Genomic DNA, 15,132 nt, shown 5'->3' on the forward strand with positions numbered 1-15,132 from the left:
AAAAAAAAAAAAAAAAAAAAAAAACTTTTCTGGCTGGATGCTGTGGCTCATGCCTATAATCCCAGCACTTCGGGAGCCCAATGCGGGTGGATCACCTGAGGTGAAGAGTTCCAGGCAAGTCTAACCAATATCATAAAACCCCATTTCTTCTAAAATACAAAAATTAGCCAGGCATGGTGGCAGCTGCCTGTAATCCCAGCTAGTCGGGAGACTAATGCAGGAGAATCACTTCAACCCAAGAGGTAGAGACTGCAGTGAGCCTCAGTGACAAGAGCAAACTCCATCTCAAAAAAAAAAGAAAGAAAGAAAGAAAGAAAGAAAGATGTAAATGACTTTTCTTCCACAAGAATAGTGTACTGGCTTGAGCAGCCAAAACAAGGGCTACATAACTATAACATAAAAATAATTTAGTTGGGCACGGTGGCTGATGCCTGTAATCCCAGCACTTTGGGAGACCGAGACTGAGGTCAGGAGTTTGAGATCAGCCTGACCAGTATGGTGAAATCCCATGTCTCCTAAAAATATAAAAATTAACCAGGCATAGTGGTGTGCGTCTGTAGTCCCAGCTACTCAGGAGGCTGAGACAGGAGAATTGCCTGAACCCCCATGAGGTGGAGGTCTAGGCTGGATGACAGAATGAAACTTGACCAAAAAAAAAAAAAAAGAAAAATCCTCGGAGTTATTTCATTTTTGAGTTACAGCACCACCAGTCCAGCAAATGCATATTCCATTTAAAGATAGACAAAGAGGCTGACAAATCATGAACAGGACTTGTGCTCAAGAGTCTGTCAATATTCCCACTTTTGTTAAGTATTTAAACATATAGATTATTCAACTCTCAATAGATTCCTCACTTAGGGGAATGCTATACGGCTCTGAAGTAATCACCAATGTGGCTTACCTATGGGAATATATGGCCTAGCTAAGATTACCTCTGTCATTCTCTGTTAATACAACTACTGAAAGAACCCAACATATGAGAATTTACGTCTACGTGATCCTTCTAGATAATCACTACTGAAGAAAATGAAGCTATGACTAGTCCCCATTAAGTTATAGTTTCTTTACTAATGAGGCAGAAATGCAATAAAATCAAAAGTACAAAGTTTGCCAATTCCACAAGAAAAAATATTTACTGTCTTCTATTCAAACTTCTATTCATTTCCCCAATTGCACTTAACAAAAAAAATAATAATATCTAAAGTATGTAGCATACTTATTTCATACCTGATTAATCAATTCGGTTAATGGGGTGACTATAACACTCCACATTCTCCAGAGATGCTCCTTATTTTCTAATTGCTTTGCATTTTGATTGATAACATTTAAAACAGAGTCACTGAAAGCTAGTGGTGAAGTTGGACCAGAAAGAACACAGCCTACAAGTGTTTCCAAACTGAGAAAGAACCTGAAAAAAAATTATGAACACATCAACTTTTTTGCACAAATATTAGTTGAATGTTAACAAGATTCTAAAATAACTGACAAAGTTAATGAATTTAAAAAAAAAATCTTAAAACTTATGAAATAGTTTTGTTTATTACATAATCTTTCCAAGACAAACAACAAAGTTTTAAGTTAAGGTACAAACTTACCTTTCATCTGCTACACCACATTCCAAGAGATTGTTGAAAATTAATTGAATTAAGAACAAAGCTGGAGTTCCCTGAAAGAGAAAATGAAGTCAATCTTCTCAGTTACAAAGAATAGAACACTTGTTTTCTGTAATCAGTTATTTAAGAAATAAAACTGTTTTAAGCGTGACAAATTTAACTTCTGGCATTACTTAGGGTATGACAACCATCTTAGTAAAATTATTTCCGTAAATTACACACAAAAATCAAGCACTTTATGCTCTAATCATAGCTGTTTCCTCTATACAGGAAATCAAGAAATGATGAGATTCCAGATATAAAAAGATCAACTTAAAACTTGCAGGAATCACAATGCCTACATCCTAGAGATACTAAGTGCATTTTATACTAGCTTCCAATATTTGTAACAGTAACCAGCACTATTAACCATATATAAACAAATAGAAAACTTTCCTTTCAGAGACATTTATTTAATCCAAGGAAATAGTTTCATCATTCACACAGCAGCATATTTGATTCTTTACATTAACTATCAGTTTTTCCTTTAATTTGGTCAACATACTTCAAATCCAATACTCTCAGAATTTTACATAAAGTATCTTTTTTTTAAAAAAGGGAAATATGGCCAGGTACGGTGGCTCACGCCTGTAATCCAATCCCAACACTTCGGGAGGTTGAGGCAGGCTGAGGCAGGCTGATCACCTGAGGTCAGGAGCTTGAGATCAGCCTGACCAACATGGAGAAACCCCATCTCTACCAAAAACACAGAATGAGCCGAGCGTGGTGGCACATGTCTGTAATCGCAGCTACTCGGGAGGCTAAGGCAGGGGAATCACTTGAATCCAGGAGGTGGAGGATACGGTGAGCCACTGCACTCCAGCCTGGGCAACAAGAGTGAAACTCTGTCTCAAAAAAACAATTATAAATAAAAAATAATAATGAAAATAAAAAAGGGAAATATGATTGTTTTTGGCCAATCCTCATATTACATTTAAGATACTTGCATTAAGAATATCCATATTAGCAACCTGATATGCTGGTGAACCTAATACTTTCTGAGGAAGTCCTTTAATTGTAATTTCCATGAGGACCTATGAGAGATAAAAGGTTTTACAGTAAATTAGCCGTAAAAATATTACCTAATAAAAGTCTGAGTGTTAACTGTTTCTCTAACAGTTAGAAGTAATGTTCATTCATTAATGTAAATATAACCTCAGTTAAAAAAGATCAAAAACATTCAGTCACTAACATGAATATATCTGCATCAGTTTTAAAAGTTCAAACACAGAAATACAGAAAGCAGGCAAAGTCTTTAATCTCTAGGGATAATCAATACTTTAACAGTTTGGAGTCTACTTTCCCAGACCTTCTAAATTTCTATATATGTAAGTACACAGAAAAACACATACTTCTGGGTAGGCGGTTATACACACATTCCTTTAAACCATTAAAGCCTTTACACTAAACTTTGCAACTAACCTTTATTTTACCTCGTTACAGAGTTTTTGCATCAATATATAAAAAGACTGCTACATGAGGCTGGGCACCATGGCTCATACCTGTAATCCCAGCACTATGGGAGGCCAACGCAGGTGGATCACAAGGTCAGGAGTTCAAGACTAGCCTGGCCAACATGGTGAAACCCCAACTCTACTAAAAATACAAAAATTAGCCAGGCATGGTGGCAGGCGCCTGCAATCCCAGCTACTTGGGAGGCTGAGGCAGAGATTGCTTAAATCCGGGAGGTGGAGGTTGCAGTGAGCTGAAATCGCTCCACTGCACTCCAGCCTGGGCAACAGAGCGAGGTTGCTAAATCAAATTGACTGAGCCTACCAAACTGCTCCAAAAATATTAATGTTTCTTTTCTTTTTTGGAACAGGGTCTCACTGTTGTCCAGGTTGGATGGCAGTGACACAATCTTGACTCACTGCAGCCTCAACCTCCTAGGCTCAAGTGATTCTCCCACCTCTGTTTCCAGAATAACTAGGACTACAGGCGTGCCACCACACCTGGCTAAATTTTGCAATTTGCCCACCTTGACCTCCCAAAGTGCTAGGATACAGGTGTGAACCACCATGCCCAGCTGTAACGTACTGGTATAAACACGTACAACTCAAATGTTGTAACAATATGAAAGTTACATCAGTGAAAATACACTTTCACATACTGTCATCTGAAACAGATTAGTAATCATAATAGACAGTATTAGTTTATGCCTGGCCCACAGTACTTTGCAGGTATCAACTCATTTAGTCTTTAACTCAACTACTGTTACATTCCCTTTTTACACATAGGGTTAGAAAAACCAAGAGAATAGATAAATTGCACAAACTTACTCAGCTAATAAATAGTTGGGCTGGTATTAAACCTACTCTGCTCCAGAGCCCTTGCTATTAACCACTATGCTATACTACCACAGAACATGTAACTGTCAAAGTACAAAAAGGAAACAAAATCCAAATTTAAATAAGGATATTGTTAGTTCCATCTGGACCTTATTTTGAGATGCTCACATCATCAAAATTATATTCAATTCACTTTTCTTCCCATACTACACACGTTAAAAACAGAAATGTATTTTAATACCAAAGTCACTATCTTGGTAAAAGACGGTTAATTTAAAACAAGGTACCAGCTAACCATTAGTGGTTTTCAGCAATCCTGTCATAAAATTAAAGGACATCTGAGTTTTTTCAGTTCAAATTTCATGTCCTTTATCCTACTTTTTCTCTGTACGGCAGATACTTGTTTTCTTATCACATTGAAGACTTCTGTGGTTGTTGTTATAGTCACTTCATTAAAAAGGTTTCAAATGACTCCACAGTTAATAGAATGGTACTTATTGCAATAGGGCTAAACTACTGAGGAATGCTTGATACAAAAAACGTCTTCACAAACTAGATCTGTGCAAACATCTTCAATATAAAGTTTAACTTCAGAATATGGTTTTTAAAGTCCAACATATGGGTATTACACCTACCAGCGTTTTTGATACAGGAAATACTTCAGACTTTACTATGCTTTCCAAAGACTTTAACGAGAGAGTCAGAACTTCAGAACCTGGTCTCTCCTTTTTGTTACCTATGAAAAAGCAAAAAGAGTTTAGTTCTTTTCTTTTTCTTTTTGGAAAACAGGGTCTCGCTCTGTCACTCAAGATGGAGGGCAGTAGCACAATCTCAGCTCACTACAACCACCACCTCCCAGGTTCTAGAGATTCTCCTGCCTCAGCCTCCTAAGTAGCTGGGATTAAAGGTGTTCACCACACTGGGCTAATTTTTGTATTTTTAGTAGACATGGGTTTGCCAAGCTGGTCTCAAACTCCTGACCTCAGGTGATCCGCCTGCCTCAGCCTCACAAAGTGTTGGAATTATAGGTGCTGAGCCACCATGCCCAGCCAAGAAGGGTGTTTTTTGTTTTTTGGTTTTTTTTGGTTTTTTGTTTTGTTTTTGGGGATGCAGTTTTGCTCTTGTTGCCCAGGCTGGAGTGCAATGGCACAATCTTGGCTAACCACAACCTCCACCTCCTGGGTTCAAGTGATTCTCCCGTCTCAGCCTCCCGAGTAGCTGGGATTACAGGCATGCACCACCATGCCCAGCTAATTTTGTATTTTTAGTAGAGACAGCGTTTCACTATCTTGGCCAGGCTGTTCTCAAACTCCCGACCTCAGGTGATCCAACTGCCTCAGCCTCTCAAAGTGCTGGGATTATAGGCATGAACCACCACGCCTGGCAAGAAGGGTGTATTTCTAAGCACATATTTTTAGAGGTGACCACACAGAGAGCTGTAAATTTTTTTGCTAAATCAACAAGTACCTTGTTTAAAGTACAGTTGACCCTTGAACAGCACAGGTTTGGACTGCATGAATCCACTCATACTCAGGTTTTCCTCCACCCCTAAAACAGCAAATTCCACCTCTCCTCTTCCCTCCTTAGTGTACTCAACATGAAGACAAGGATATGATAACACATTGCCAAGTAATGACTGTATTTTCCCTTCCTTATGATTTTCCTAACATTATTTTCTCTAACTTACCATACTGTTAATGAACACAGCATTTAATAACATATAAATATATGTTCATCAGCTATTTATGTTATCAGCAAGGCTTCTAATCAACAGGTTATCAGTAGTTAAGTTCTGGAGGAGTCAAGAGTTATATGTAGATTTTCGACTGTGTGGTGGGTCAGCACACCTAACTCCAGTGTTGTTCAAGCATCAACTACAAATTAAAACCTGGAAACTATGACAGTACAAGAAATACTTTTAAAATAAATTTTATATATGCCAAACAATTCACTGGATGTTATAAAAATCATGTGACCACCTCCTGTTTCAAAAAAAAAATCATTTGAGCAGTGTAATAATGCTTACCTGATTCAGTAACTGACTTCACCAAGTTAATTAGCTCCTTCCAGATAGCACTGACAACCACATCTGTCAAACAAAGAAGTATTTTAAATGAAGTATATATGACTATGTACTAACACTCTCCCTTTACTTCCTTATTCTAAAGAAATAAATTGAACAAGTTAATAATGTAATTGTCCTCACGATAGCCCTACAGTAAGTTTATAAAACACTATCACCTCATTTTTGTTTGTAGAAACTACATGTGTTTATTTTTTTGAGATAAGAGTCTTGCCCTGTCGGGGTTGGAGTACAGTGGCATGATCATAGCTCATTGTCATCTCAACAACCTGGGCTCAAGCAGTCTTCCCACATCAGCTTCCCAAGTAGCTAGGACTATAGGTATACACCACATCCAGCTAATACTATTTTTTGTAAAGACGGCATTCTCACTTTGTTGCCCAGGCTGGTCATAAACATCTGCCTCAAGCGACCCACCCAGCTTAGTCTCCCAAAGTGTTAGGATTACAGGCGTGAGCTGCCCATGTCCAGCCATAATTGTGTTCTTTAAAACAACTATGGCCGGGCGCGGTGGCTCAAGCCTGTAATCCCAGCACTGTGGGAGGCCGAGGTGGGTGGATCACGAGGTCAAGAGATCGAGACCATCCTGGTCAACATGGTGAAACCCCGTCTCTACTAAAAATACAAAAAATTAGCTGAGCATGGTGGAGCGTGCCTGTAATCCCAGCGACTCAGGAGGCTGGGGCAGGAGAATTGCCTGAACCCGGGAGGCGGAGGTTGCAGTGAGCCGAGATTGCGCCATTGCACTCCAGCCTGGGTAACAAGAGTGAAACTCTGTCTCAAAATAAATAAATAAATAAATAAATAAAATAAAACAACTATAACATGTTAACACTGAATTGTATAAGGGTAATTACTTTATCTTTTTTCCATTATCTTTCTTTTCTGAATTGAATGCCCACTACTTTTGAGATAGAGATTGTTCACAGATATTCAGAAGGGTATCTAACAACCAACAGAAAAAAATGTGATTTACTGTGATGCTTTTTCCAACCAGTTGAAGAGCACACAATTTTTGAAGTTTCCTTTCCTTATTTGATAGGTCATATAACACAAGTGTTTAGATACAGATGCTGGAGCCATAGAGCCTGAGCCTCAATCACAGTAATACCACTTATAAGCAACTCCGTACAACTTAAGTATTTCCTGTACAACCCAATTTCCTCATTTGTAAAATGAACTAACATGGAAAGTTACTGCAAAGATTAAATGAATATATGTAAAGTTCAGAAACTATTTGATGAACAATCTGGTAAGTGGCACCATAATATTTGCTATTTTATCTTATTTTTTATTTTTTGATACAGGGTTCTTGCTCTATTACCCACACTGGAGTGCAGTGGTACAATCTTGGCTCACTGCAACCTCCCACCTCCTGGGCTCAAGCAATTCTCATACCTCTGCCACCCGAGCAGCTGAGACTACAGGTGTCTGCCACCATGCCCACCTAGTTTTTGTATTTTTTTGTAGACAGGGTTTTGTCATGTTGCCCAGACTGGTCTCAAACTTGAGTTCAAGTGATCCACTCGCCTGTGCCTCCCAAAGTGCTGGGATTACAGGTATGAGCTCCTATGACTGGCATATTTTATCTTCTTTTAAAACACATGTTTAAGTAATAAATCAAATTCTCTTACCGGGAGCGTCTTTTCCAACTGCAACAAAGCTATCACGAACAGCAGTGATAAGTGTATTTGCATGTTTGGAAAAAAAAGAAGGGCTGCTGATTAACGCATGTTCGAGTGGCTCTGAAAGGGGAGAATAAAAGAAAACCACGTAAAACAACAGATTTATGAAATATATTTCTCACTATAAAACTTTAAATCATCTATTAAATAGGTGTGTTTTCTATAAAAATGATTCACATTTATTTTATACACAATTATAAAGTATTTTGGCTGTGAAAAAATACCTCTTCTTACTCTAATCCACTAAGTTCTGGACTGTTTTAATATAAATAAAATTATTCTTAAAACATTTAAATACCTAAGCTTAGCACAAATTTATTTTGCTTAGCAAAACTCAAGACTTCTGGAGCCAACAAGAAATGAAGCAACATTTCAAGTCCCAAAAGTTGAATGGAAGGGATTGTGGCCATTCCACCTAAATTCGAACTCAGGTTCATTCGGGGAGTTCCCGGGGCTCCGTATGGAGAGGAAGCACCTTTAAGGAAAAAAAGAGGTCATATAAGCTTATTTTATATTGGCTACCCAAATGCATATATTTCATTTCAATGTAACTTTTAAAAACAGAGTTTAAATGTCTCAAGCATTAATCTGCACCTTGAAATATTAATAAGCAGGTATTCTGTAACATAAATTTAGAAGACTCAGATGGCAAATAAAAAATAACATGTATGAAATAACTGTCTTTCAATGATATACATAAAAAGCCACTTTTATTCTCTCTGCTATTTTTTTTTTTTTTTGTGAGAGTCTCATTGTACTGCCAAGGCTGGAGTGCAGTCACAATCATAGCTCACTATAACCTCAAACTCCTGGCCTCAAGCAGTTCTCCAACCTCAGCATTCTATGCAGCTGTAATTATAGGTGGATGCCACTGTGCTTGGCTAATTTTTAAATTTTTTGTAGAGACAGGGTCTCACTATGTAGCACAGGCTAGTATCGAACTCCTGGCCTCAAGTGATCCTCCTACCTCAGCCTCCTCAAGTGCTGAGATTATAAGTGCATGTCACCGCACCTGGCTGAAGGGTTGTTTTTTTCTTTTTTATGAGAATAAGTCTCGCTCTATCACTCAGGATGGAGTGCAGTGGTGTGATCTCGGCTCACTGCAACCTCCGCCTCCTGGGGTCAAGTGATTCTCCTGCCTCAGCCCCCACAAGTAGCTGGGATTACAGGATTCTGCCACCACACCCAGCTAATTTTTGTATTTTTAGTAGAGACAGGGTTTCACCATGTTGGCAACCTCAGGTGATCCACCTGCCTAGGCCTCCCAAACTGCTGACATTACAGGTGTGAGCCACCACACCCAGCTGATGTGTTGTTTTTAATAGCACTAAGATTCTGATTCTAAAACCCACGGTTTCATGTTAGCCCCTCTGAGTTTTGGGTAATGTGCCTCATACAATATAGTAAAAAAAAAAAAATCTGTCTCTTCTAAATCACAACAATGCACTTACAACAGTAATCTGTAACAAAAAAAAACAAAAACAGGAAAACATAATGGATTTTTGGGTAACAAACCTAAAAATTATGAAGCGCTTCATTTCATATGAAAATCACTGAGCAAAACCTCTCAAAGTCCTTTGTCCTTCCTGCTTCAAAATTATGGCTCTAGGTCAACAAAGCCTGATTAAAAAAACAAAAAACAAGGATATCTACCTCTTACCTTTGTTTACAGGAGTCATGGGAGTTAAACCTGGAGATGTAGCTACACGACATAAATTGCCTTGAGGTGAGGCATTACAATCAATGCTTATTGTACTTTGAATCAGAGGCACACAAACCTATTGGGGTGAAGGATGGGAGAATATTAATCTATAAACAATACAACTGTCACAGTTTCTAAAAGCCTCACATAATATAAATTTATCTTAAATGGAGCCTTAATATAATCCATTTTACAGGTTGTTTCCATGTGCCAACAGGCTAAAAAATAAAATTTGGAAAAAAAAAAAAAAAATGAACATTTTATTACAACTCTTATTTGCCCTAAATGTGTATTGCCTAAATTTGTTTATAAACATCTGAATTTTACACATTACTGGTAGGCAAATTTTAACTTTTTAAAAGCTCTGGAAAATATGAACTAAGACATAGCTCATTTGTAACACCATCCTAGTACCGGTCACATGCAGTTATCAAATAAATGATTCCAATTAATGTATTGGACAAATGCATTAAGACTAGCCTATTAGATCCTTATGATGGTAGAATTTGGAAAATTCATTATGATCCAAATTACATTACTGTCAATGCCCTTCAATTACTTCATGTTACTTCATTTACTTCATGTTATATAAAATTGAAGTGTTTTTTTTTTTTTTTTTGAGATGGAGTTTCACTCATGTTACCCAGGCTGGAGTGCAATGGCGCGATCTCGGCTCACCGCAACCTCCGTCTCCTGGGTTCAGGCAATTCCCCTGCCTCAGCCTCCTGAGTAGCTGGGATTACAGGCACACACCACCATGCCCAGCTAATTTTTTGTATTTTTAGTAGAGACGGGGTTTCACCATGTTGACCAGGATGGTCTCGATCTCTTGACCTCGTGATCCACCCGCCTCGGCCTCCCAAAGTGCTGGGATTACAGGCTTGAGCCACCGCGCCCGGCCTAAAATTGAAGTCTTAATAAAAAATTAAGAACTGAATAAACATGGCTTAAATATATTTATAAGTCCTCCTTTCCAAGAAGGCACTCCCCGCTATGCAGCCATTTATATAAAATTTAAGGACCACAGATGCAGAAGTATTTATACACCCCCAAAATCCAGAATGAGTGATAAAGAAATAAAAAAGATAGTATCAGAGCTGTTCCTTTTAACTGTTACAAAAAAAAAAAAAAAATTTCAAAAACCATAGATGGAAATAATTGCAAAAAACCCAAAAGGCTTAGATAGAATTAAACTTTAGATCTAAATACCAGTAAGGATATCAAAATCTTGAAGAATTTGTAAAATCATTGTGTAACAATGAAAAATAATTGCAATATGAATAAGTCATTGGTTATCACCATGCAGCATAAAAAAAGGAGAAACAAAAAATAAGAACTGGTCCAACCTTATATCTACCCTGTATAGCACTTGATTTCACTGATTCTGATTTTCCTCTCAATTATATTCCAAACCCTCTGGGGAAAAAATAGCTTTTTTAATTTTCTTTGAGATGGAGTTGCACTCTGTTGCCCAGGCTGAAGTGCAGTGGCTGATCTCAGTTCACCGCAATCTCTGCTCCTGGGTTCAAGCGATTCTCCTTGCCTCAGCCTCCCAAGTAACTGGGGCTACAGGTGCGCGTCACCATGCCCAGCTAATTTTTGTATTTTTAGTAGAGATGAGGTTTCACCATATTGGCCAGGCTGGTCTCGAACGCCTGATCTTGTCATCCGCCTGCCTCAGCCTCCCAAAGTACTGGGATTACAGGCATGAGCCGCTGCACCTGGCCAAAGCCTCTTTTTAAAATAATAATGCTTATAGAGTAAGAATAAATATTTTTGAGTATTTGCTGACTTAAAAACACTTCAGGGCCAGGCACAGTGGCTCATGCCTGTAATCCCAGCACGTTGAAAAGCAGGGGAGGGCAGATTACTTGAGGCCAGGAGTTCGGGACCAGTCTAGACAACATGGCAAAACCCCATCTCTACTAAAATTATAAAAAATTAGATGGGTGTGGTCGCATACCTATAGTCCCAGCTACTCAGGAGGCTGAGGCAGGAGAATCACTTGAACCTGGGAGATGGAGGCTGCAGTGAGCCGAGATCTTAGCACTGCACTCCAGCCTGGGTGACAGAACAAGACTCCATCTCAAAATAAATAAGTAAAAAATAAAAACACTTCAGGTAAAGGGGCTCGATTTCAAGCAACTGAACAATATCCCTTGTGGGAAATGAATTTAAATTCTGTGCCAATAAAGAGAAATATCCTTTATATGTTCCGGTCTGCTAATAAATAACAAAAAATAACACTAAAAGATTAGGTTCGTAAGAATTTGAAAACACAGTAACAAAAAACATAAAGTCCTATAGTCAACACTTGAAATGTTACCTGTTCAAAATTAGCAGGAAGATGAGGTCCAAGTCTCAGCAGTAAATACCACCAGACTTCTAGTTTTGTCAATGCTAGAGTTTCTGTTCTCACATGAATGGAACTCAAAGGCTGCATTAACAACTTGAGTCTTTTTGCACTGCATAGTATGTCTTAAAAGAAATAAGCACAAGGGTAAAGAAACATCCAAGCTAAAGATTCTAAAATTAGTTATGCAGTAAGTCTTTTATCCCAGCCAGAGAATAGATTTTAAAATATTTTTTAAAAACTAAACCCTCAGGCTGTCCTTGCTCTACCCAAAACTGGCATTTTGATAAACTGCAGTACAGCTGCACCAAAAACACTCTATAAAGCAAAAATAGATTTTAAAAAGAGTAAGTAATATTTATTAGATACTGTGTGCCAGGACAATTTCCCACCAGGAAATATTTTAGGTTGGGTACAAGTGAGGGGATGCTACTGACATCTTACTGAGTTAAGACTAGGGACACTACTAAACTTCAACACACAGGACAGTCCCAAACAATAAATTATCCAGCACAAAATGCCAAAACCTTGAGAAATACCGTCCTAGCTGCTTTAGCATTCTCAACACCCTCATCTGACAAAGAAAGGGAGGCATGTTTACATTATGTCAAACAAGGATATTTTAAAAAATCAATTATTAATATATTAATCCAATATCATTACTATTGGGGCCACTGACTGAATACATTTTTGAAATATAGATTCATTTAAATTCAAGACTGTCCTACAGTAACAATAATCAGATTGCTAAAATCCAGCATAGAAATTAAATCCAATCTTCAGACAAATATTTATGCCAAATGAGTAAGACTGGGAATACATAAAATTAAGACATAGTTTTATCTGATTCCTTGATGACTTCCTAGATCCACAGTATCAGTCATGGATTCTCTCGCTCTGACCTTATTTTTAACTTATCTTCTTTAAACCACTCTTACTTTATGCTTCAACTTAATTCCTAAAGACTGTAGCCCCAAACATTACCTTACATTTCTGGATTTACAGAGTTAGACCCAAATACATGCCAGCTCATAAAAATAAGCTACAATTTCAATTAAAAATTATAGTAGACTAAGCACAGTGGCTCACACCTCTAGTCCTAACAATTTAGGATGCCAAGGCAAGTGGATCGCTTGAGTTCAGGAGTTAGGAACTAGCCTGAACAACACAGCCAAACCACATCTCTACGAAAAATACAAAAATTAACCAGACTTGGTGGCACCCACCTGTGGTCCCACCAACTTGGGGGACTGAGGTGGATGGATCACTGGAGCCCAGGAGGTCAAGGCTGCAGTGAGCCATGATCATGCCACTATACTCCAGCCTAGGTGACATAACAGACCCTGTCTTAAAAAAAAAAAAAAAAAAAAAAAAAAAAAGGGACAAATCCCACTGGAAACAAAAAAAAAAAAAAAAAAAAACCAAACAGGCTGGGCGCGGTGACTCACACCTGTAATCCCAACACTTTGGGAGGCCAAGGTGGACAAATTACCTGAGGTGGGGAGTTTGAGACCAGCCTGACCAACATGGAGGAACCCTGTCACTACTAAAAATACCAAATTAGCGGGGCATGGTGGCACATGCCTGTAATCCCAGGTACTTGGGAGACTGAGGCAGGAGAATCACTAGAACCCAGGAAGTGGAGGTTGCAGTTAGCCAAGATTGTGCCACTACACTCCAGCCTGGGCAACAAGAGTGAAATTCCGTCTCAAAAACAAAAACAAAAACAAAAAAACCTATGTCCCCAAAATATAATTTTACCAGTATTTTTAAATAAAAGTAATTACATTTAATGCAAATAATCACATTACAAAATATATTAAAAGGAGGAAGAAATGGGATAATTGTCTTTGGCAGGAAAAATATAAGATAAACATTACTTTGCAGCTCTTGTAAACATACAGTATTAATTTAATCTAAGATTAACTACCACCTAGTTAAGTACTCATACTAAAACCAGTTTTGGGCTAAATATTCTTCATTATAAACATATTACCAGCAAACTCCACTGGACAATAAGAAGATAAGGTTAAAGTAAATCAAAAGGAATCACTTCCATATATTAACATTAACCCACTACTAGGTACTCTTCTGGAGATCCTGAAAGAACTAAGCCATCAATCACTGATATTTTTATTCCATGGAAATCACAACTGTTTCCTATTACCTACTGCCTGTGTGACCTCTGGCAAATTATTCAATCTCTCTAAAATAGTGATAATAATTACATCTCAGGTCTATTGTGATGATTAAGTAAAATATACAAAAAGTACTCAACTCAGTGCTAACATGTAAGAAAGCCATAAATAATAGGCTGGGTGCTATGGTTCATGCCTGTAATCCCAGAATTTTGGGAGGCCAAGGCAGGCAAATCACTTGAGGTCAGGAGTTCGAGACCATCCTGGCCAACACAGTGAAACCTTGTCTCTACTAAAAATACAAAAATTAGCCAGTGTGGTGGCGGGCACCTGTAATCCCAGCTACTCAAGATGGGGAGGCAGGAGAATCACTTGAACCTGGGAGGTGGAGGTTGCAGTAAGCCGAGATCACACTACTATACTCCAGGGTGAGAGACAAAGCAAATCAAATTTGCTCCGTCTCAAATCAATACAAAACAAAAAACAAGGAAGCCACAAATAGTATTTTTCACTTTGTTCAGTTTTTGAAACACTGTAAAGCAAATTTTATATTTGCGATTTTCAATGCCTAGCATTTGATTTCTATTCAGTACAAATTTATCCCTATTCCCTTAAAATGAAAATAATTCAGTAATAGCTTAATTTCAACTTAAAATCCAAAAAACCAGAAAAATTTCATTTATCTTGCTTTAAGCAAAATAAATTCATAGAAAATCAAAACTGTTAAAATATTACCTACTTACCTGGATTTAAAGCAAAATTATCTATTAAACTCTTCCAAGCAATAAAAGCTATCTTTTTAATCATGGGTGATCCACTACGAAATCCTAGTTCTTCTAGTTGCAACAGAGAATTGATGAAACTCCCGCTTCGATGCAAGGTCTAAAAAAGGGAAAAATCATTATTTACCTGCATGAAACAGTAATTGTTATCATTCATTTATTCATTCACTTAATAGATGCTCTTTGTACTTCATAATCTAACAGGGAGACAAAAGACAAATTATTCACAAAACAACTTAGGAATTTAAGAAAATATTTAACTCTAAACATACATTCCAAATTCAAGACCATAAAATAAATAAAGTTTGAAGCAGCAAATAATGCATAACAGAATATTCCTAAAACATTAGAGAACATTAGGAGGGTGGATAAATCCCAAACTTTATCAAAGCACTACCAAATAAAATACACATTTATATAAAAAAATTATCAGTATTAGAGAAAAAAGT

At 37.7% G+C, this 15,132-nt stretch overlaps 1 protein-coding gene across 3 annotated transcripts in view; it reads right to left on the reverse strand.

Annotated features, from left to right (window-relative positions):
- The window catches only part of RIF1 (replication timing regulatory factor 1), a 46,464-nt gene extending 31,574 nt beyond the window's left edge, over positions 1-14,890 (reverse strand). For 2 of the 3 annotated variants that reach the window (XM_017523213.2, XM_017523215.2), the window contains exons 1-10: positions 14,645-14,890; positions 11,737-11,888; positions 9,369-9,486; positions 8,007-8,183; positions 7,658-7,768; positions 5,967-6,029; positions 4,576-4,676; positions 2,600-2,686; positions 1,596-1,666; positions 1,228-1,408 (exon numbers count right to left, since the gene is read on the reverse strand). In XM_017523213.2, coding sequence (XP_017378702.1) covers positions 1,228-1,408; positions 1,596-1,666; positions 2,600-2,686; positions 4,576-4,676; positions 5,967-6,029; positions 7,658-7,768; positions 8,007-8,183; positions 9,369-9,486; positions 11,737-11,888; positions 14,645-14,708 — 1,125 coding nt within the window. In that variant the 5' untranslated portion in view covers positions 14,709-14,890. The remainder of the gene's footprint in view (positions 1-1,227; positions 1,409-1,595; positions 1,667-2,599; positions 2,687-4,575; positions 4,677-5,966; positions 6,030-7,657; positions 7,769-8,006; positions 8,184-9,368; positions 9,487-11,736; positions 11,889-14,644) is intronic. The other variant, XM_017523212.2, reaches the window with a different exon arrangement.
- Between the last annotated feature and the right edge of the window lie 242 nt (positions 14,891-15,132).

The sequence above is a fragment of the Cebus imitator genome, unplaced genomic scaffold (genome assembly GCF_001604975.1).
Source record: "Cebus imitator isolate Cc_AM_T3 unplaced genomic scaffold, Cebus_imitator-1.0 Scaffold27, whole genome shotgun sequence".
NCBI lineage: Eukaryota > Metazoa > Chordata > Mammalia > Primates > Cebidae > Cebus > Cebus imitator.